The sequence below is a fragment of the Manis pentadactyla genome, chromosome 11, assembly GCF_030020395.1.
Source record: "Manis pentadactyla isolate mManPen7 chromosome 11, mManPen7.hap1, whole genome shotgun sequence".
Classification (NCBI taxonomy): domain Eukaryota; kingdom Metazoa; phylum Chordata; class Mammalia; order Pholidota; family Manidae; genus Manis; species Manis pentadactyla.
The window spans coordinates 21,587,365-21,611,903 of NC_080029.1; the positions used below are offsets into that span (position 1 = coordinate 21,587,365).

Here is a 24,539-nt window from a genome sequence, read left to right on the forward strand (position 1 = left end):
CTGAAAAGACTAAGAAGCTTGATCCATTACATGTAGTAAATATTTTCTGTCATGATAAATACCTTTTAAGTCATAACACTTTGGGGGTATTTGAGTTTTTTACATCTTGTTATTGGAGAGGAAAATTAAGGTAAATAAAAGTTTGTCTTAAGATAACTGTTTAATGTTACCCATTTACCTCATCTGAGACTATTGTATATATAAGACTTAAAATTTAAAAATTGGTAGTGATGCATAGTAGAAAGGTCTGGGTTATTAGCATTTGATTTTATTCTGTACCTTGAATCAAATAATTTTATCCTTTTAGTCTGTTTTGATGACTGTTCCTCCTATTGCCTCCAGACCTGGCACTAGGATTTTAGGTCATCATAAATTAAAATTTGATTTTCTTCACTCAGAGAATATTAGGATAATGGGATTATCTGTTTATTCTCTGATATTTGCGGGATCAAACACTTAGTTCCTTCTATACTTAAGTAACATTTACATTATTTCAGATTTGTACTTTTAAAAAAGTTACTGGAAATAATGTAAGATTCTAGCAACTGTCAAATTAGGAGAAAAGGGTTATGTAGATGTAAATAAAAATGGGTTATAATTTTTTGAGCTCACTCTTAATGGGCTAATAATTCATTCCAACAATATCATTGTATCAGTAAAACAGTGCTGAGTTAGCAGGACAAGATTAAATTATGTTTTGAAAATTTCCAGTTTAAGAATGCCACAGAAATGTGTATATTCGGATGTTAGGTATCTTACTACCTTGTGTTCCCAAGTTCCCTTGTGTCTTTAGGTATTGTTACTGAAATCTTTTTTTTTAATTGATATTTTCCAGTATAAGGTAGACATATAAGAGCTGTTACAACAGAAATTTATAACTTTCTGAGACGCTAAGTGGTTGAGTGTATTTGAATGCAGAAAATGAGGAAACCAAGAAAAAATTTTTCAAAGTTGTATACCAGTCTTAGGATTATTAAGTAGACTCATGGTTTCTGGTTGGCATTGTGTGCTTATGTTTTTTTTAATAGCTACAGCACCGCAAGTTATTGTTCCTGATTCTAAGCTGATACAACATATGAATGCATCAAACATGGTAAGGCTCAAAATAGCACTTAGCTTGGCTCTACTTATTCTAACCCAAATTTTGATTATGCCTAGGTATGTTGTATATTAACAACTTGACATTTATTCAAGATTGAAGCAAAATGGTTGTTTTATCTGGTTTCCTAGATACTGGATTTAGCAACAAATCTAAAGTTTAGCTTGTCACTTAGATATTGAGGTTCATGGAATTATGCTGTTTTCTGTGGAAAATGCCAAAAGAATGATGCTTTTAGAGAGCTAGTTCATCCCCTGCTATTTTTGGAAAACAGGTTTAGGGGACCTACTAAACATAATTTGCCAAGTATAGATCTGTTTCAGAAGACCTACTCATTAATTGCCAAGGCAGGAATGCTAAGAATTATAAGCTTTCCAAAAATAAAAATGAATTTCCCAGATAGCTCAAGATAACTATTTTTAAGATTAAACGTTTTAAAATGTTTGCTCTGATTCAACCGTAATGTAACCAAACAACTTTTATTGTAATATGTAAATTACTGAAGTATTCAGATTTTCAAATTTTACTTAGGACATAAAGTATTTCCCATTAAATAGAGTATAATATAACTGAAGTAGAAAGAACCCTTTCAGAAACTTAGAAAATCTTCACCTATATCCTTAAGTTTTAAAAAAAATAAAATATTGAAACAAAATCTGATTAGAATAGTTCCAACACTTTCTCATACATGGCTTTTCTTTGCTCTAAGTAAAATATGTAGACTGTTAGTAGTGTTTCTGACATTTCATTTTTAAATTCACCCAAATCTTCTTCTTAGAAGTAAGAATCACAATTTTTGAAATGATCTCTTAGCTTAGTGCTGGCAATGGGATTTTTTTTTTCAGATCCAGATACCTTTTTTAATGAAAAGGTGGTATTTGAAAAAATAACTTCTGCTTGGTGAGTGATGAGTAGTAAACCTCAAAGCTCATTTGTGACATAGTAAGCCAGATAGGAAGCAGGGCTCACCGACTAGATAAATGACTTCTTTTTTTATAACAGCCTTACAAGTTCATAACTTGATAGAACTGCAAATTTCCACATAATAGTAGAAACTTTTATTTTTAAATTCACAGAAAACCGGTATCTCTATTTGTACCTCTAGTTCAAATTGCTGAAATTGGTTCTTTTGCATAAAAATCACAAAATTCCATGCCTATTGATTCTTACAAGAATTTTTATTCAAAAAAATTCCATTTCAAGTGTAAGGTCTCAAATTTCTTTTTAACCTCCATCCTTAGAAATAAGAGTCTCACCGTGGGATTGACATTCCATTTGGTACTATCAAGAGTGCTAGGGAGTAACGAGTCTTTTTAAAACAAACTTTGGTAGAGTCATGTGCAGTGGGCATATGTAATTTCAAAGAATTTAAAGTATTTTTGGGAGATAATTTTGAATTAAAATTGTTTTTAAGGAGACTGTGCCAAATTAATGGCCCATCTCTTACTGATTTGTTTTGTCTTGATTCTAAAGAGCATGTATTCTTTAAACACATAGGTCAGAAGCTGCAATCAGTAAACTGTGTTGGCAGTTATATTTAGCATTTTACCTGATGTTTTCAGTCAGTTTTTGCTCCATGTATTTTACATATTCTGAAGCATAATGAGTATAAGCTCTTAAGTTTTTTGTGTGTGTGTGTTATTATTTCCAGTTCAAAGATACCCGTTAAAAGCAGTTTTGGTTTTTAAATAGCTCTGGATGCTTTAGAAATGAACATATTGAAAAATGACATAATTTCATAAGAATGTGGTATAGTGATAATAGGTAGAAGGCTATTTCAGGGAACTTTATTCAAGTATCTATCAAACCAGTTTTATAGGTTTCTCCTTATGAAATGATTTCTCTAGTGCATTATTCATGTTAGGTCTGTTTTGTAAAATATGAGGATAAATTTTCTGTAGACATTAATAAAAGATGGTTTGTGTATGGTACATCACTAAACAAATATTTATTGATAGCAACTTGAATGTGCAGAAGTGTTTAAGTGGTTGTCATGTATGCTATATAGAAACCGCTATGTCAGTTTGCCAGTAGAGGGCGATATATTAATCTAAGAAAATTCAGATTATAGGCATTTACTATTCCTAAATATTTTTCAGTAGTAAGTGGTTGTTAATATGTTCCATAAACTTAGATTACCTTTTATTTGCCCATACAAACAATATTTTTTTAAATCGGGTAGTTGGCTATCCAGTTGGACCCAGTTGGATATCCAACTACCCAATTTAAAATAAATGAAATGTAGAAACTGCATTTCATAAAGAGAACCGGGTGGGTTATAGCTGGATTCTGGGAACATAGTAGGAATTTCAGGCTTTAGTGTATAAATTACTTAGGCCTGTCAAATGGCAACAAGCACATTTTCTTGGAAAGCTAAACCTAGAATCTAGACCAGATAGTAATTGTGTCATTAACTCACTAGAGTACAATTCTCCAAGTGACTTGAAAGTCTTGTTGACTTCTTTGGCTTTAGTTTTTCAAAGCAGTTATAATTCTCAGAGCTTATTAAAATGGAGATGTTTCTAAAAATGTATAGGTTAGATAGGATATATGGAGGCTTGATATCTTAAAAAGATTGAAGGGGGAAGGAGGAAAAAAAATACCTGTGTATTTATAGTGAGATACATGGAAATATGCTGAGCACAGGATTAAAACAACAATGAAAATGTAGTGTAATTCTTTTGGAGGAAAGGAGAGAAATCTTTAGAAGCAGTAAATCAGGAATTTATCCTGGATTTAAAGAAATTCTAAACAAAATCTTACTTGACTTTTGTAACTTAAAAATAATAACTTCAGATACTAACTCCATTTTAAGATGTAGAAATTAAAGTTTGTGACTCGAGTTTAAGGTAATTTTTGTATTAATAAAAATTACTAATATATATTTCACTGAGATTTTTCACCTGTGGCATCTTAGAAGAATTGCCAGCTATACTCCAAGTGCAGTTTACTGATGCAAGGTTTCTGTAGAGACCTGTTAATTAAAAATATTAAGATTTCTAAAATGAAGAAACTAACACTTTTCCCTCAAGTACCCTAATTGACAACAAGGAATTTGGGGAGTAAGGAAGCAGTAGGATAGGAAATAACAGAGTGGGTATTTCATATATTGCACAGTGTTGTTAGTGTGGGTGGGATTTCCTTAGAGCACATTCCCTGGGGGAAAACCTCCGAACTATATTATTCTACTTAATTGCCTGAAATAATTAGGTAGAACATTTCAATTAGGTGGTCTCTACCATTTTATAATATGAGATTTAGTCTTATTGTTAGAGTTTTTCATTTTAGTATATATATTACAATACATCGGAGGTAAACTGAGGTACTGCCAGGCATGTAAGTGGTTTTGGTTTTTTTCCAGAGTGCTGCCGCTACAGCTGCTACCTTGGCTCTCCCTGCAGGTGTGACTCCAGTTCAACAGATACTAACAAACTCAGGTAATTAGGAGTAACAGAACTGTTTTTATGCAGCAGTTCCTCTTTACTCCTGGTTTCACTTCCAGCAGTTTCAGTTACCTGTGTTCAACCGCAGTCCAGAAGCAGATGATCCTCCTTCTGACACAGTGTCAGAAATTCGGTAGTAGCGCAATTCTGTCACGGTGCCTGTCACTCACATCACTTTATTTCATCTCATAGGCACTTTGTCATCCCAGGTCATCAGAAGAAGGGTAAATACAGAACAGTAAGTTATTTTGAGGGAGAGAACACATTCATGTACCTTTTATTATAATTCATTAGTTACTGTTAATTATTGTACTTAATTTATAAATTAAATTTTATTATAGGTTTGTATGAATAGGAAAAAACATAGTATATATAGGGTTCTGTACTATCCAAGGTTCCAGGCATCCACTGGGAGTCTCAATGTATCCTCCATTAATAAGGGCGGACTACTGTATAACTCAAAAAATAGTACCATCTAATCTTTGTTTTGTCTTCATTGAAAGAAAATCTTAATATTTCCTTTACCATTAAAATAAGATTATTTGAGGACTGTAGCACATTAAACAGTAATCATTGCTGAGGATGCAGTAGAGAACATGGCAATTGCATTTGAGCTTTTGATCTGTGAATAAGAATCCTATTAATGAAGTGTGATGACATAGAAATGATTATTTACTAGTTTTTTGCTAAACACATTTAATCTGCCAAATAAGTTTGACTCATTTAAATTGTGATTTCAAACTAAATCCCATAATATCTTAAGAGTAAATTCATTGCATTCTATTTTACATAGTATCTCTGCATAGACTGATGAAAGATTCATGACTTTTGGCATGTTAATGTTTGAAGAATTTATTTACATGGATTTTCAGTGTTCTCTGTAATCAATTACATGATTTCGTCTGTTAATTTCTAAATTTGTGAAGAGCAGGCTAGAGCTTTATCTTGCTAGATATTGTAATAAGATAATTGTTCACTTTTTAATTAAAATTCTGGGACATCTAAACCAACATACTAGAGGGATTCAGTTTCTGTGTATAAGCCAGTCATATAGTTAGTGTTATTGTACCAGTGATAATTGGTTCAGTAAACTTTTATTGTTTTAAAGCAATTTTGAGGCTAAGTGCTGTGGTGCTTTGGTTCAAGATACTAATAAATTGTTAATTTTATTTTTTTTAAAGCGTTGAAAATGAACAGCACCTGAAACGTATCATTGTACTTATTGTTCTCTCATGACTCCAAACGTGTTAGCAATATAAGCTTTTAGTGAACTACCATAATGTTAAAACTGTGTTGGCAAACAGCTTTATAAATAGGAAAGTAAAACTTTTTAAGCAATATATTTAAACATGGAGTGTAGTCAGAGAAGGTAAGGATTAAGGTTTACCATGTATAGACGATGGCCCTTAATAAAATTGTTAGACTTCTTACTTGATAATTTCTAGGACTTTTGATGGTTTGACATTCACTCTAAACTAGATTTATTTTGAGATGGTCACTGCTAGAATGGTAACTTGGAATAAATACTTTTTGCTTTAGGCCAGCTTCTTCAAGTGGTCAGAGCAGCCAATGGTGCCCAGTATATCTTTCAACCTCAGCAGTCAGTGGTTCTACAACAACAGGTTATACCACAAATGCAGCCTGGTGGAGTACAAGCTCCTGTTATACAACAGGTAAAAGAACTTAAATTAGGATCACCATGGGTTTCTTCTTCTTCTGTGTGAATTCTTTGGGTGGTTCCCTCCCCTTTTCCCATGGTTTTATCCATACAAATTCTTAAGACCTTTTCAGTACTATATACCCTGTCATTCAAAATTCCTCATGTATACATCATAGTTTAACTTATATTCAGTATGCTTATGACTAAATTGCTATCCCTACTCATACCCCTGAAAGTGCTTTTCTATCAGTGGTATTACTTTCCATCCAGCCTCCTAAGCTAGTTATTGGGCATTCCATCAGCAAGCATTTTACTGTGTTACTGTGTATCAGAGTCTTTACAAGTAACTGGAGAGTTAGGAGTGAACAAGGCAGGCATGAACCCATTATCAAGATTATTTATTTTCCCGGAGAGGGAGTGTGCTATCCTCCTTTCCGTTCCACTATCCAAGGTATGGAGTCCTACCAATTCTTCTGAATAGTTCCTTTTATTCGGACTGTAGTTTTAATATTTTTGCAGTCCTTTATATATTTGAAACTAGTTTTCTCTTATCATTTCCTTAGTTCATGCTTTCATAATTTCTCACTTAAAATGCTGTGTATTATCCTCTTAATTGATTTCCCTCCTTCTAGTCTTGTGCCCTCCTAACCTAACTGACGCTTTGTATTTATATTCCTTGTTCTAAAAATCTTGAACATCTTATAATATTTTACCACTGCCTATTGGAAAAAGTATAAACTCTGCATGATTTGTGAGATCTTTTTGGGATCTTGTTTTTTTGTTCTCTTCAGGCTTATTTCTTTGCATACTTTCAGTTGTTGCCTGCTTCAGCTATTGTCTAGACCAAAGTTAACAAATATTTGCACTTAACTTGTGTACCAGGTGTTAGTTAAACTGTTCTACTGTGAGGATAAAGATGAAAGAGAAATGGTTATTTTCTTGAGGAACTTAGGTACTTTAAAAAAAAAGATACATAATCAGAGAATGTCAGTACAATAGTATGATGATAGATGTTAGTTAAGAGGAGGAGCATCAATCCAGCTTGATTACAGCTTTCCAAAGTTCGTCCTGTTGTTATTTCTGGGTTTTGCTTGATAGTCTTCTCTTTGGAATGCTGCCTTCTAGCAACTTCCTCTACTTAGCCCACACCACCCAACCAAACAGAAAAGCCTGGGTAAAAGCACAGAAATTCAAGTATTACCTACTAGGAAGGCTTCTCTGACCATGCCTTGTCTCCCAAGCTGAATTTAGTACTCTTCTCCTGTGCTCTCCTAACACTGTTACCATATTTCTCTTACATCTTCTATCTTTTGAGTTGTTACTGTTTTGTATTAATCTATAAACATCTTAAGGCAAATACTGTTTTACTACTATTTTAGCATTTTTTAACCTAATGACAAGTAATTGCCACTTAGTGCTTTTTTTTAAAACCACTAGGCACTCTAAATTTTATTTATTAATAAATTATAAACATCTGACTTACAACAGGTTTAATTAATATTTGCTAATGTGTTTTGAGTTGTGGTTTGTTTTATAATTCTAGAATGCAGAAATTGGGAGGAACTTCAGGAATCAGATGATCTGGTGCTTCTCAGCTGTGGTTGTGTGATTAGAATCATCTGGGGAGCTTTAAATAAAATCAATAGTGTCATCTCACACCAATTATATCAAAATATTAGGAATGAGGCCAAGGTATCAGTATTTTTAAGCTACCAGGTGGTTGTAATTTGCAGCCAAGATTGAGAACCATTGATTCTAGTCTAATGGTTAAGTAATTAAAACCAAGAGAGATTGAACAACTTGCCTCTGCTACATCTGTATCTATGATCTTAGGCAAAACTAGAATCTTTGCAGTGCATTATTCTTTATAGGGAGGCAGTATAGCGTAGTAAAGAGCAGAACCAGAAAGCCTAGGTTTTCAAATTTTGCCTCTTAGTGACTGCAACTTTGCCAGTTACTGAACCTCTCCATATCTCAAGCAAGTAAACTAATAACATCTTTAACTTTTGGACTGGAATCTGGCATATACATAGCAAGTACTTGATAAATGAAGCAGTTATCTTCAGAAAATCTTTTTTCTTTCAGAAATTTAAACAGTAAAGTGGAAATTTAGTGGATCAGTGCATTAGTTAAACATTTCTTTTGTGCTTTGGTAGTTTTAACTGTGTCTGAGATAAGGCCATTTTGGGGAATTCTTCAGCATTTTAGCCAATTTCTGTGAAATGATACTGAGGTACTTGATCCTTTAACTAGTTCCTAATACGTAGATTTTCTTTTACTTTAGGTACTGGCCCCTCTTCCTGGAGGGATTTCACCACAGACAGGTGTCATCATACAGCCTCAGCAAATCTTATTTACAGGAAATAAGACTCAAGTTATACCTACAACAGTGGGGGCACCAACACCCGCACAAGCACAGATAACTGCAGCTGGCCAGCAGCAGCCACAGGCCCAGACTTCTCAGCCACAAGCTCCATTGGTGTTACAGGTTGATGGGACTGGGGATACATCATCTGAAGAAGATGAAGATGAAGAAGAAGACTATGATGATGATGAAGAGGAAGACAAAGAGAAAGATGGAGCCGAGGATGGGCAGGTAGAAGAAGTAAGTTTCTAGTAAAAGACTTGAAATGAGAAGCCACTTAGTCATTTTTTTCTATTGGTGCCAAACTGATGAATTATATCCTATTTTTTTCAGAGGCTTTTAGGGTGCTATGAAGCACAGGATTTTAAGTATAAAGTTAGATTGTTCTAACTTAAGGTTTTAGATTGTTCTGGCTGTGCTTATCATCATAAAATATTGTTTCATATAGTTGGCAATAAAAAAATGAATGTATACCAAATTAAGTTACATTTATAAAGGTGATGCAGACAGTACAAGTCATTCTAATTCTTTGGCTTATGCATTCACTGATTTGGCTAAAATGTTTAAGACGTTGGTACAACAGATAGAGGTACTTAATCTTTTGCTTCAATAATAAGTGGGTAGGGCAACATTTGGGAAGAAAGGAAACTCAAGGAAAAAGCTAAGTGACATTTATTTACAGCTTCCTTTTGGTCTATATTCTATAGCACTTGATAGCTTTATTCTTAGTGTCTATCTTTAGTTTAACAAAAATTTCTTATTCAAACTTAGTTACAAATTTCCAGAAGCATATAAATATATTTTTGTTGTCCTCAATGTTCCAGCCTGGTTAGTTGTGTTCAAGAAAATATTCGTCTTACCACAATTTTTGTTGTTAATTGCCTTCTACAGCCTAAAATGTAATCTTGTTGATTGTAGTACAAAGTTCTTCAAAACGTTCTAAGTAATGTTTTATTAAAAAATACTGCTTTTATTAAATATTGAATAGATGCACATGAATAAAAAGCAAACACCCTGGTATCCACATGTAGTTTAAAGAAAAAAAAATGTTCCATCATAAATGGAATAATTATGTATTCTTTTGCAAGTAAGCTTTTTTTCTCAAGATGGGATTCCTGAGGTTCATCTAAATTGTTGCATACACTTGTAATTATTTTCACTGTTGAATATACCATAATTTATTATCCATTTTTGTGATATGATGGACATTAGGGTAGTTTCTACTTGTTTACTGTTAGTTATAAAATACTTTGATATATGTCTTCTGGGGACACATATGCAAGAGTTTGTCTAAGTGTTATACCTAAACATTGAATTTCTGGATCATAAGGCACCCACATCTTCCACTTTACAATAAAATGAGAAATTGTACTAATTACACTTCTGCTGTTCATTATATAATTGTGCAGATATCTCTATGTCTTCACCAACACTGCGTATTGTCAGGCTTTTTAATTTTTGTGAGTCTGCTGGGGAGAAATTTCTTCATTTTAATTTGCATTTCCTTGATTACTGATGAGGTTTAGCCTCTGATTTTTTTCATGTTTTCTCTGTAGACAATCAGATCAAATATGAAAACCAGTTTTTCTTGCTTTATTGACTGAGCCCACCAGAACAATATTGATTAGAAATGGTGATAGCAGGTACCCTTATATTGTTCTTAATCTTGAAAAGGAATCCTTTCTATGGTTCACTCTTAAGTATAATGTTTACTGTAGTAGGCTTTTTCTGGATATCCTTTAACAGTTGTTAAAGAAGTTCTATTCAGATTAAGAGTTTTGTTTTTTAAAGTATAGATGAACATTGAATATTATTAGACACTTTTCTGTAACTATTAGGTAATCATTTCTTGTCTTTAATCTCTTATTTATGGTGAATTGCATTTATTGGTTTTCTGTTTGTAAATCCATTTTGTATTTTTGGGATAGCATAATCCTTGGTCATTATGTCTTAATTACCCTTTTTATGAATTGCTGAATTCACTTTGTTTAGGACTTTTGCATGTATGTTCATGAATGATACTGTCATATGTTTCTTACCAAGTTTTCATGTTTATGGTAGCATTATAAAATGAATTTTGGAGAGTGATCCCTCTACTTTGGACTTCTTTTTTTAAGACTATGCTTAATTCTTCTGTGAATATTTTTTAAATATGCTGTTAAAAATACCTGGTCCTAGTAACCTCTACTCTGTTCAAGTATTCTATTTCTTTTTTAAAATTGAAGTATAGCTGATACACAATATTATATTGGTTTCAGGTATACAGCATAGTGATTCAAATTCTGTTTCTTTTTGAGGCAGTTTGGGTAAGTTACATTTTTCTAGGACTATGTACTTATCTAAATTCTTTAATTGATTAGCATAAAAATGATAATATTTTTTTGATGCCAGAATCATTTGTAGTGTGTTCCTTTATTTTCTGACTCCTAATATTTGTACCTTCTTGCTCTTTTTTTTTTTCTCGTTTAGCCTTGCTGGGGGTACTTTGATTCTGCTATTTTGGAAGAATCAACTTTTAGCTTTGCTTATTTTGATGTTTTTCCTATCTTATTATTTACTGTTCTTAATCAACTGTTTTAATTTGTAGAAGATATGATCTGTGTGATGTGTGCATCCTTTGAAATTGGTTGAGGCTTGCTTTATGTGGTCAGTCTTTGCATATGCTTCTTACCTATTTGAAAAGAATGTGTTTTCTGCAGTTTATGGGACTATCTTCTATATTTGTCTATTAGATTTACATTGTCAGTAGTTTCTTTTTGGATATTCTATATCCTTATTGCTGTTTTTTGTGTGCTTGCTCATCATCAATTACTGAGTGAAGTAAGTTCCTATCTCCTACTCTGATGGTGAATTTATCTCTCCTTGTTTTTCTGTTATTTTTACTTTTTACATTTTGAGCCTAAAAATGGTGAACGTAAGCTTAAAATTGTATTTTTTAATGAATTCAACCATTTATGATTACATAGTGTCCTGCTTTATCTCTAGTAGTTTTCTGCCATGAAGTCTGTTTTGTGTGATACTAATAGAGCCATGCAGATTTGTTTTGGTTAGAATTTGACTGGTGTAAACTCTTTGTTTTGTTTTCATACTTCACAAATCCTTATATTTTAGTTGTGTCTTTTTTATGTGGAATACTGCTGTGTATGCTATCGTGCCACAAAATTTTTATATGGACCAAGACTGCTTAATAGGGAAAGAATAGTCTTCAACAAATGGTGTTTGGACAACTGAATGTCCACATGCAAAAGACTGAAGTTGAACCTCTACCTCATACCATGTGCAAAATTAATTCAAAATAGGTTGAAGACCTAAATCTAGGACTTAAACTACAAAATTCCTAGAAGAAAACATAAGGCAAAAACTTCATGACATTGGACTGGGAATGATTTCTTACACATAACACCAAAAGCACAAACAATACATTAGAAATTTTTGTGCAATAAAGGAAAATATAAAAAAGGGAAAAGACAGCCTGAAAAATAGGAGAAAATATTTTGCAAATTATATAGTATATGCTATGTATAATCATGTATCTAATAACAGATTAAAATCCAGAATATATGGAGAACTCTTAAAACTTTACAACAGAAAGCAAACAACCCTATTCAAAAATGGGCTAAGTAAATAGACTTTTCTTCAAAGAAGATACACAGCTAACTAACAGGCACATTGAAAGATAGTGGATATCATTAGTCATTAGAGAAATACAAATCAAGACCATGAAAATACCATTTCACATTTACTAGGATGGCTATAATCAAGAAAGAAAATAAATGTTGGTGAGAATGTGAGGAAATTGGAACTCCTGTACAGCATTGGTAGTGGGAATATAAAATGGTGTAGCTGCTGGGAAAATGGTTTGCTGTTCTTAAAAAAGTAGGCATAGAAATACTATTATGACCAGCAATTCCACTAATAAGTATATCTATAAGAAAATTGGAAACAGATGTTCAAACAAAAGCTTGTACATGAGTATTCATAAAAGTACTGTTCACAAATCCAAAGGTTATAAACAACCCAAATGTTCATGAAATGATAGATAACGGTGGTATATCCAAGTAAGGGAATACTATTTATCCATGACTAAGTACTGGTATGTGCTGCAACTTGGATGAACCTCAAATGTTATGCTTAAAGATCCAGACCACATTTCATAATGTACATTGCATATATAATGCATTGTGTGATTCCATTTATATGAAATACCCAGAATAGGCAAATCTTTAGAGACAAGAAAACAAATTAGTGGTTGCCAGGGGCCAGGAAGAGGTGAAAATGGGGAATGACTATTTAATAGTAAAGGTAATGAAATTGTTTTGGAATTACATAGTGGTGATGATTACACACATTATGAATGTACCAAGCGCAACTGAACTGTACAGTTTAAAATGGTGAATTTTACGTGCTGTGAATTTTACGTCAAATTTTTTTTTACATTTACATTTGTGATACCTATTTTAAAGAATATGTATATGCATGTGTGTGAGTAGGTGTAGGCCTAGATTTAATAGTGTGTTGATTATCTTCTGCTTTTCTATTTTATCTTCATTAATTAGAAATCTGAATTATATTTTTTATCTTCTGCCACAACTGAGATCAAATTTAATGTAGTTGGTCATTTTATGCTCTAGTTAGATATTGGCCTTTAATTCTCTTTGGTACTGAGATTCCCCCCATACCACACACACATGCTTTTAATCTGAATGCCTTAGTTAATTATACTCTGAGCCTCCATCATCACCATCATAATGATAGACATGCTAATTTATATTCAGAGTCCTAGTCCTTAATATAATGACAAGCCAGACTGCCAGCCTATTTTAGAACACTTTTTTCCTCCTCCAATTTCATCATTGTTCCTTTTACACTGCTTCTTCTGGTGGTACTTAGTGCAATTATCTCATTAACCCCTCATCTTTTTTAGGTCCACTTCTAAGCATCTTGGCAGTTAATGGAGAGAATTATTTTCTTGTGCTATCCTTAAAAAATAAAGTTAAATGTCTTTTTACACTTAACAAGTTACATAGCTTAACTATGTAAATTTAGTTTCTTGGTGGAATTTCAATAACATTAGCTAAGTTAATGTTACTGACCAGAGTAACATTAATGATATATATTCATGATATTTATATGCATCCGGCTCTTGGTTCTCAAAGGACAGCAAGGTTATTGTGTTTCTTTTCATTGAATATTAAAGAGCCTTTTTAATAATAATACTTGACGTATAAATAAATAAACTCCTTTTTTTGTAGGAGCCCCTCAATAGTGAAGATGATGTAAGTGATGAGGAAGGACAGGAACTCTTTGATACAGAAAATGTTGTTGTATGCCAATATGATAAGGTAAGGATTTTATCATATTACTGAGATATTTTCTATTGTAATTTCTTTCCTAAACCATCCTTCTGCCTGTTCAAATATTTAGGCAGCTGACTGATGCCTCTCATATTCAGCATAAAACAGTGTGAATGAAAACATTGTTATAGTTTAGTACATTATTTTAATAGAGAAATTAACTTGTGAGTCTTTACATTTGAAAAATAAGTTATGAATGAAACCATGAGGAGAGGTATGCTTTTTTCTATCTAGACTCTCTCTCCCAACTTGCAGAGTCAACAAAACCACTAAGGGGTTTTTCTTTAGTATCAGTAGTAACTCAGCGGGACAATGCTGTTTTCCTTTTAGCTTCAGCTACCTCAAAACCGCCTTCAGTGGAATTTCTGTGACTTATTACTATGTAGAGAAGTAGGGCAATAAACAGGACTGATTACTAACAGATAGGTTTTTACTGAAAATCATTTAAAAAATGATTTAGCTTTGCTGTATTTTGATAGCATTTAGGAATTTTTAAACTAGAGTCTATGAGAATTAGCAATGGACTCCTTGTTTTCTTAATTATTAAAAAGGGTGTTACTTTACAAGTATTTTTGTTGTAGTTATTGGAACATTTATTTTGGAATAAAATTGCTTTCTGACTGCAGTCATTACATTTGTAATAAATCCACATATTACATCTATAATTCGTTTTCATAAGAGGTCTTTACCAAATGCTGAAAGCTGTAACAAAAGTAATTGGGTTTTGTTTGTAAGCACTATTCATTCACTAAATGAATATTAACTGTCTCAATGTGACAGGCACTGGAGCTATAGGTCATGATCATGGAAAATTTCTGCCCTGCGTGAATTTCCTTTACAAATGAAGCAAATCTGAAATTTGTGTTGCTTTTATGGAAATGGATCATATAAATAGCCATGCTTATTACAAACAGATCTATAGGGAAAATGTCAAGACAATGGATCTTACCATTTCATAACGAAAAGGTTAAATCAAGCCAATTATATACCAGTGAAATTATAATAAAGTCAGAGAAGTCATTGATTTGGTTATCAGAGCATCCACTTTAGTGGATGACTTCTGGATGAGGGTTCTTAGTACCCTATTCCAGGAACATTATAATAAATGTAATTCTTGTTACATTTATGCAGAGGGAGAGTAGTAAGGTTAAAACAGAGATACCAATAAACAGTTACTGTTAGGAAGTCTCAAGGCAACCTCTTGTACTCCAATTATCCAGACCAGTTTCATGATAACAAGATGTCAGGTTTATCGGGCAAGAGAGGACCTTTATCTTAGCTTGACTGAAGAATATACTTCTGTATATTTTAATATTTTAAGAGAATTGTTGTATTCTCCTCTGGTGCAAATTGTACACATAATATTTTAGTGAAAAAATTTTTTTTGTTCCACACACATTAATGTTATAAATTCGAATAGCTTTATATATAGTATACCGAATGATAAATAATTTTAACATTTGCAGAGATATGATTTTTAGGATCAAATGAGTTATGGAGATTGGAGTTTTGGGCTTGATGTTTTAGCAAACAATAAAGAATGGTGGTGTTCTAAGAATGGTTAAAATGGCTTGGATATGGTTTGAACCAACTAGAATTTTGGAATTTGTTTTGGAAGTCTTAACTTCAAATTTTCAATAATCAGTTATAGAAGAGACCATTAGAAAGGAGTATAATGAAGTTTGTGTTGCTGATTGTGTCAGAATCTTAGTTAAATCTAATAAGAAATAGAGTTCTCCCTTAAGTTTGGGAAGATGAGGTCTGATGGCATTGCAGCTTTATTTATAGGTAATTTTACTTAAACCGTTTGTTACTAGGATGTTCAAGAGGCTTCTCTCCTGGCATTCAGGACACTTTTCTTCATGAAATTCTTAGGCCAGTAAGTGAATTGTTTTTCAAGTTGTATTTTGTGATTTTGTTCAAATAAAAATATTGACCATGTATTATCCAATAGGACTTAAGTGCTGAGTATGTGGGCTATTTGATCCATGAAACTTGATATTTGCTTTCTGCAAGTTGTCTTACAGCAGAATGAAATCTGTTCGTTTACTTACCTGTGGAATTCCTTTTTTCTGGCTGCTTATTACTTTCTTTTTTATATAATCCCATGGTTTGTCAGGTTGCAGATGTGCTGGAAATAAATTTACATATTCATTTTTAGGATAGTTAATACTTTCTCTACATTGGAGTCAAAGAAAAGAGGAGATAGGGCCCTGTCTGGCAGCTTGAGATATACTAGTGAACAAAGAAAACAATTCCTGCCATTGGGAAGTTTATTCTAGTTGAGGGAGACAGATGCTAAACATAATAAATTAATTAACGTGGTATGTTAGATGCCATATAGATAATTGATATAGAATAACATAGAGTGGGGAAGGGGACAGGTCACAGTTTTAAAATAGTAGTCTTTATTAGACCTTTTCAGAAGAAAACATTTGGACAAAGACATAAAGAGAGTTAGCCCTGTCACAATCTGGTGTCAGAGCATGCCTGTTGTGTTTGAAGAGTGGCAAGGGAGCCATTGTGGCTGGACTGGGGTGCGGGTGGAGGACAGTGTAGTAGTAGATGAAGTCAGAGGTATGTGGGGGGCATATGGTGTGGGACTTTGTGAGAACATGGGTTCTTTTTCTGAGTGAATTAGGAGGCTATTAGAATAGTTCAAATAGACAAATGTGATAGCACTTACATTGTAATTTTAAAAGGATTACTTTGCTGCCTTTGTTGACCAGTGTGTGTGCAGAAAGCAGAGGTTGAAATAAGGAAACTAATGGAGGCATTCTATAGTAATCCAAGTGAGAGATGATGATGACTCAAGCTAGGGTTCTAGTATTAGAAGTGGTGAGGAGCAGTTGGATCTTAGCTATGAGTTAAGGGAAAACTCAGTAGGGTTCCTTGACTCTTGGACATGTAGTAGAAAAGAAAAAGAGGAATCAAGACTCAGAAGATTTTTTAATGAAGAACTGGAAGGAAGAATGGAGATGACATTAACTCATGGGAAAGGCTGCAGATTAATAGGTTTGGGAGAGGAGAGTGATAAGTTTGGGGCATGTTAAATTTGGCATGTCTGTTAGACATTCAAGTTAACCATCTTCAGATGTTAAGTTCAATGCTTTCATAGCATGTTTAGACCAAAACTTTAAGACCATTTAATGCAAGTAAATTTGATAAATGTATACATAGCTGAAGTCAGTAATCTAGAGAAAGAGCACGGCAGTGGTTTTCAAATATATGAAGGGTTGTTTGAATTTTTTTAAATTTCGATTAAGTCCCAAAAGGCATAGCTTTGATCAATAAGTGGAGTTTGGAGGAAACAGATTAGGAAGGGGGTAAATTGAAAGACTTAACAAGAAAGCAACCCCAGAAAGGCATAGATTTGCAATTCTTTGTTCTCCACTTCTAATCATATTTAGACTCTGAACAATGATTTGTTGAGCAGGCCATGGAAAATGTACTGAGAGGCTAGACCATGGAATTTTAGGAATGGTATCTCAGAGATTATCTGTACATAGTAAGCATTTCTTCATAATTATATGAAACAGCTTGATTTAGTAATAAATGTATATTGGACTGGGACTTGAGAATCATTTTTGTCATTTAATAGCAATATGCTCTTAGTGAAGTCACTGAACCTTTCCAGGCTGTATTCCTCTTTTGCAAATGAAAGCCTGCGCTACTTGATTTTGAGGTCCCTTTGGATCAGAGAAGAGGGAGAACCATAGGTCCTTCTTTGAAGAAGTGGAGCTTGAACTGAATATCGAATGAGTGGGACTTACAGGAAAGGGAAGATCATTTAAGTGGATTAAGTATTTTAACTCTTTTTACTCCTAAATCTATGGAATTGTGAAACTGAAAACTGTAAATGAAAGCAAAGGTGAGAATGCCCAGAGCCTGGCCAGTTTGAATTCTGCCCTCTGCCCTTTTGGCTTCACTGGATGTAGAAAGATTTTGAAATCTGTTGTTAGTGCATGATAAGCATTCTTTCATATGTACTTGTTATATAGTGCCATGTATAAGATTAGGTCTTGAGAAAACTATGAGGTGTTTTATTTTGGTGGAAGAAATCAGTTCATAATTGTATATACTTGGAAATAATACTAGAAATGTCTATGGGAATTAGTAGGAATGAGTGCCTATAGCTAACACAATTAGACAAAGCCTTGTGTAAGATGCATTGTTTTTGAGGTGGGTCTTGAAATAAGAATTGAATTTTAAAAACAGGAGCAAGGGATGATATTTCTTTTTATTGAAATATAGTCTTTGAGTAATGTAGAGCTAGGAAATAAACTTGGAAAGGTGAGTTATTACCAGGTCATGCACAAATAAAGGCATAGTCAAGCAGAGGTGTTTGGTTAGAATTGTGCTTCTGGCAGCAATACTTAAAAAATGATTGGAAGAAAGGAGAAAGGAAAGGCCTTCTAAATTAGTTAAAAGGTTGTAATAAATCAGATGATAAGAGGCTGTTAATGTGGTATCTAGAATTTTATTAGTGGCCTTTGAGAACAGTTGCCAGATGTCCCAAAGACAAAGTAGGATTAGGGATAATCGGCAGTTAGAAATACTAATATTAGTATTAATACTAGTACTTTGAGGTGACGATATTAGAAAGGTCAGTGATATGAAAGTTTTACTGTATATGAGAAAGCAGAAAAGAATGGTTCTATGAATGATTCTACTACTGAGGAAAGAGTGTCCTGGTGGTCAGTAGATAAGAGGAATGAAGAAAAGCCTAAGTTTTGGTAAATGGTATAGACATAAAAAGAGTTAAAAAGAAAAGGCAAAACAGTGGTCTAGAAGCATCAGGGAGAGAGCAAGGGATATTCCTCTTTGAAATGTTTGCAAGTATAAATTTCTTTTGAAAAAAGGATGTGTATATGCAAATCTGGTAGCGATATAAGATATTTTGAAGAGGAATATTATTAACTATTTTAATGAGCACAGGTACTAAGAGCTATAAAAAAATGATACTGGTTACAGACAGATTAAAAAAAAATTACCCACCTAGTGGGTGAATGGGTTTTTTGTTGTTGTTGTTATTCTGTTCAAAACTAAACTTTACTAAGAAACCAATTTGTCCAACCACAAATGGTATGAAACTAGAAATCAATTACAAGAAGAAAACTGGAAAATTTACCAGTACTTTGAGATTAAAGTACTATTGAACAACCAGTAGATAAAAAAAGAAATCAAAAGAGAAATCAATAAAATGCCCTGAAACAAATGAAAATGGAAATAAAACATACCAAAACTTGTGGGATGCAGCAAAAGTGGTCCTAAGAGGGAATTTCAGAGATAAATGCCTACATCAAGAAACAAAAATCTCAAATAACCTAACTTTACACTTCAAGAAATTAGAAAAAGAACAAATAAAGCTCAAAGTTAGTAGAAGGAAGGAAATAAAGATCGGAAAAGAAACTGGAAGGACGATAGGAAAGAGCAGTGAAACTAAGAGCTGGTTCTCTGAAAAGGTACAATTGGCAAATGTTCAGGTAGGCCCACCAAGATAAAAGAGAGGACTTGAATGATTAAATCAGAACTGAAAGAGGAAATGTAAACAACTGATAACACAGAAATACAAAGAATTATAAGAGACAAACTACTCTGAACAATTATACACCAACAAATTGGCCAACTTAGAAGAAATAGGTAAATTCCTAGAACTCACTGAGACTGAATCAATCAGGAAAAATAGAAAGTCTGAATAAAGCCATTACTAGTAAGGAGGTTGAATCAGTTATCAAAAACCTGTCACCAAACAAAAGTCCAAGATCAGATGACTGAATGACTTCACTGGTGAATTCTACCAAACATTTAAAGAAGAATTAATACCGATTCTTCTCAAACTCTTCCAAAAAAATAGAGACACTTCCAAACTTACAAGGCTAGCATCACCCTGATACCTAAACCAGACAAGACTATCACCAAAAAGGAAATTACAGTCCAGTATCCCTGATGTAGATAGATGCAAAAATCCTCAACAAAAGAATAGCAAACCAAATTCAGTAATAAATTAAAAGGATCCTGTACCATGACCTAATGGAATTTATTCTAGGGATGCAAGATAGTTCAATATCCACAAATCAATCATTGTGATATACCATATTAAAAAAATGAAGGGTAAAAATCATATCATCTCAATAGATGCAGAGAAAGCATTTGACAAAATTTAACATACATTTATGATAATTCTCAAAAAACGTGGGTATTAGAGGGAATGTAACTCAACATTAATTAAGGATATAGTATAACAAGTCCACAGGTAACATCATACTAAAAAACATAAAGCTGAAAACTTTTCCTTTAAGCTCAGGAACAAGACAAGGATGCTCACTTTGGCCACTTTTATTGAACATACTTCTGGAAGTCCTAGCCACAACAATCAGGCAAGAAAAAGAAATAAAAAGCATCCAAATTGGAAAGTTTTAAGTAAAACTGTCACTGTTTGCAGGAGACATAATTATGTACTCCACCAAAAAACTGTTAGAATAAATGAATTAGTAAAGTCATAGGATAAAAATCAATATTTAAAAATGCCGCCATACACTCATAACAACTATGAGTAAGGGAAATTAGGAAAACAGTGCCATTTACCATTGCATCAAAAAGAATAAAATAGCTATTAATAAATTAAACCAAGGAGGTGAAAGATCTTTGTACTGAAAATTACAAGACATTGATGAAAGAAATTGAAGAGGACACAAATGAAAGATAACCCATGCTCAAGGATTGGGAGAACTAATGTTGTCAGAATGTCCATACTACCCAAGGTGATCTGCAGACTCATTGCAATCCCTGTCAAAATTCCAGTGGCATTTTTTTTTAAAGAAATGAAACAATCCCAACATTTGTATGGAACCACAAAAGGTCCTGAATAGCCAAAGCAATCCTGAGAAAGAAGAACTGGAGGCATTATGTTCCCTGATTTCAAACTATATTACAAAGCTATAGTAATTAAGACAGAATAATATTGGCATAAAGACAGACTTAGAGATCAGTGGAACTAAAAAGATAGTCTGGAAATAAACCCACACACATGATCATTTAATTTATGACAAAAGAGCCAAGAATACGCAATAATCAAAATGGATTAAAGACTTGAATGTTAACACCTGAAACCATAAAACTCCTAGAAGAAAACATAGGAGGTAAGCTCCTTGACACTGGTCTTGGTGGTGACGTTTTGGATTTGATGTGCAAAGGCAACAAAAGGAAAAATTAAACAAGTGGGTCTCCATTCAACCAAAAAGCTTTCTCACAGCAAAGGAAACTTAACAAAAAGGCAGCCTACCAAACTGGAGAAAATTTTCACAAATTATATATCTGGTAAGATGTTAATATCCAAAATACACAAAGAACTCATACAACTCACTAGCAAAAAGGCAAACAGTTCAATTGAAAAGTGGACACATGATTGAACAGACATTTTTCTCAAAGTTAAGACATACAAATGGCCAAAAGACACATGAAAAAGGTGATAACATCTCTATAATGATCAGGGAAAAGCAAATCAAAACCATGAGATATATCACCTCACACCTGTTAGAATGGCTGGTATCAGACAACAGGAAGTATGAACAAAGATGTGGAGAAATGGAAACCTGTGTACTGTTGATGAGAATGTAAATTGTTACTGCCACTATGGAAAACAGTATGGAGGTTCCTCAAAATATTAAAAATAGAATTAATGTATGATTCAGCAATTCCCACTTCTGGGTATTTACCCAAAGGAAATGAAAATACTAATTAAAAAAGATACATGTACCCCCATGTTCATTGGAGCATTATTTACAGTAGGCAAGACATGGAAGCAATAAAAGTGTCTATCAGTAGATGAATTGAAAATGTGGTGCATATGTACACACACACAACAGAGGAGTAGTCAGCTATAAGAAAGAGGATATTTTATCATTTGCTGCAGTGTGATGGACCTTAATGGCGTTATGCTGAGAAATAAGTCAGAGAAAGATAAATACCATATGATCTTTCTTATATATGGAAACTAAAAACGGTCACAGCATGGTAACTAGAGTTAATACTATTATCCTTATTTGAAAGTTCTAAAAGAGTAGATCTTAAAAGTTCTCACGACACAAAAATTTTGTAACTATGTTTAGTGATTGACTTACTGTGATTATTTTGCAACACAGGCATACCTTGTTTTATTGTGCTCTGCAGATACTGAGTTTTATTACAAATCAAAGTTTTGTCACACCCTTGCATGGAGCAAGTCTATTATTAGCATTGTTTTTCCAACAGCATTTGCTCACTTCATGTCTTGTCATATTTTGGTCATTCTCACAATATTTCAAACTTTCTCATTATTATAATTGTTCCAGTGATCTTTTATCAGTGGTCTTTAATGTTATTAATTTATTTGCTTTGGGGTGTCACAAACTGTGCCCAAGTAAGACAGTGAACTTAATTGATAAATGTTGTGAGTGTTCTGATTGCTCCACTGACCAGCAGTCTTCCTATTTCCTCCTCCTCACGCCTCCCTATTCTCTAAGACACAGCAATATTAAAATTAGGCTAATTAATAACCCTACAGTGGCCTCTAATGGTTAAAGTGAAAGGAAGAGTTGTATGTCTCTCACTATAAATTAAAAGCTAGAAATGACTAAGCTTAAGTGAGGAAGGCATGTCAAAAGCAGAGATATGCTGAAAGCTAGGCCTCCTGTGCCAAACAGTTAGCCAAATTGTAAATGTAAAGGAAAAGTTCTTGAAGAAAATTAAAAGTGTCACTCCAGTGAACACACCAATGATAAGAAAATGAAACAGCCTTATTGCTAATATAGAGAAAGTTTGAGTGGCCTGAGTAGACAATCAAACCAGACAAAACATTCCCTTAAGCTGAACCCTGATGCAGAGCAAGACCCTAACTCTTCAGTTCTGTGAAGGCTGAGAGAGGTGAGGAAGCTGCAGAAGAAAAGTTTGAAGCTAGCAGATGTTGGTTCATGAGATTTAAGAAAAAAGCTGTCTCCATGACATAAAGGTGCACGTGAAGCAGCAAGTGCTGATGTAGAAGTTTGGCAGCAAGTTATCCAGAAGGTCCAGCTAAGGCAGTTCATGCAGGTGGCCACCCTGAACAGCTGCTTTAAATGTAGATAAAACAGCCTTCTACTGAAAGAAGATGGCAGAGTTAGAGAAGTCAGTGCCTGGCTTCAGTGCTTTCAGAGCTTCAAAGGGCAGGCTTACTCTCTGGGACGAATGGAGCTGGTGAATTTTAAGTTGAAGCCAGTGCTCACTGAGCATTTCAAAAATCCTAGGGCCCTTGAATTATGCTAAACTACTTTGCCTGTGCTCTGTAAATGGAACAACAAAGAATGGAAGACAGCACATCTGTTTACAGTGGTTTACTGAACATTTTAAGTCGACTGTTGAGACCTACTGCTTGGAACAAAAGATTCCTTTCAAAATGTTACTGCTCATTAACAGTGCACGAGGTCACCCAAGATCTCTGATGGAGATGTACAATGAGAATGTTTTCATGCCTACTATACAACATCCATCCTGTGGCCAATGAATCAAGGAGTCATTTTGACTTTCAAGTCTTATTATTTAAGAAATACATTTCATAATGCTATAGCTGCCACAGATAGTGATTCCTCTAATGGATCAGGGCAGAGTCAGTTGAAAACCTTCTGGAAAGGATTCACCTTTCTAGATGCCATCAAGAACATTCTCAATTCATGGGAAGAGGTCAGAATATCAACATGAACAGGAGTTTGGAAGAAGTAGATTCCAAACCTCATAGATGACTTTGAGGGGATCCAGACTTCAGCGGAGGAAGTAACTGCAGATTGGAAATAGCAAGAGAACTAGAGTTAGAAGTGGAGTCTATACGTGGTTGAATTGCTACAATCTCATGATTAAATGAATGGATGAGGAGTTGCTTTTTATGGTTAAGGAAAGAACACGGTTTCTTGAGATGGAATCTGTTTCTTGTGAAAATGCTGTGAAGATTGTTGAAATGACACCAAAGGACTTAGAATATTGCATAAGCTTAGTTGGTAAAGCAGTGGCAGAATTTGAAAGGGCTGACTCCAATTTTGATATAAGCTCTACTGTAGGTAAAATGCTATCACATAGCACTGCATGATACAGAGAAATCATGAAAGGAGGAGTCCACTGATGTGGTAAATTTCATTGTCTTATTTTAAGAAATTGCTACAGCCACCCCAGCTTGGAGCAGCCATCACCAACATTGAGGTAAGACCCTCCAGCAAAAACATTACTCCTCACTGGAAGCTCAGATAATGTTTAGCTTTTTTTTTTTAGGGTATGTACATTGTTTTTTAAGCCATAATGCTATTATATATTTATTAGAGTACCATATAGTATAAACATAGCTTTTATATGTGTGGGAACACCAGAAAATTCATTTGACAGCCTTTATTGTGGTATTCACTTTAGTGGTCTCAAACTAAACCTGCAAGGTTTCTTCTGAGGTATGCGTGTATATACAAATTCAAATCATTGTGTTGTATACCTGAAACTAATAGGATGTTACATTTCATTATATTCAATTAAAAAAAATAACTTGTGAAACAAGACAAAGCTTTTTGTTGCTGTTGTTTTCCTTTGTCTTTATTATTTTACCTTTTAACATTCTTTTTTTTTT

General features: G+C 33.7%; 1 protein-coding gene and 1 non-coding gene across 3 annotated transcripts in view; both read left to right on the forward strand.

Moving 5' to 3' along the window:
* The window catches only part of GTF2A1 (general transcription factor IIA subunit 1), a 39,749-nt gene that overhangs the window by 11,014 nt on the left and 4,196 nt on the right, over nt 1–24,539 (forward strand). Inside the window, exons 4-9 of one of the 2 annotated variants that reach the window (XM_057488244.1) lie at nt 1,029–1,093; nt 4,461–4,536; nt 6,082–6,215; nt 8,487–8,807; nt 10,826–10,873; nt 13,820–13,909. In XM_057488244.1, the coding sequence (XP_057344227.1) occupies nt 1,029–1,093; nt 4,461–4,536; nt 6,082–6,215; nt 8,487–8,807; nt 10,826–10,873; nt 13,820–13,909 (734 nt within the window). The remainder of the gene's footprint in view (nt 1–1,028; nt 1,094–4,460; nt 4,537–6,081; nt 6,216–8,486; nt 8,808–10,825; nt 10,874–13,819; nt 13,910–24,539) is intronic. The other variant, XM_036882167.2, reaches the window with a different exon arrangement.
* On the forward strand, nt 315–458 carry LOC118910951 (small nucleolar RNA SNORA79). The gene has a single exon (XR_005024266.1). It is a non-coding gene; the product is annotated as a small nucleolar RNA SNORA79 (small nucleolar RNA).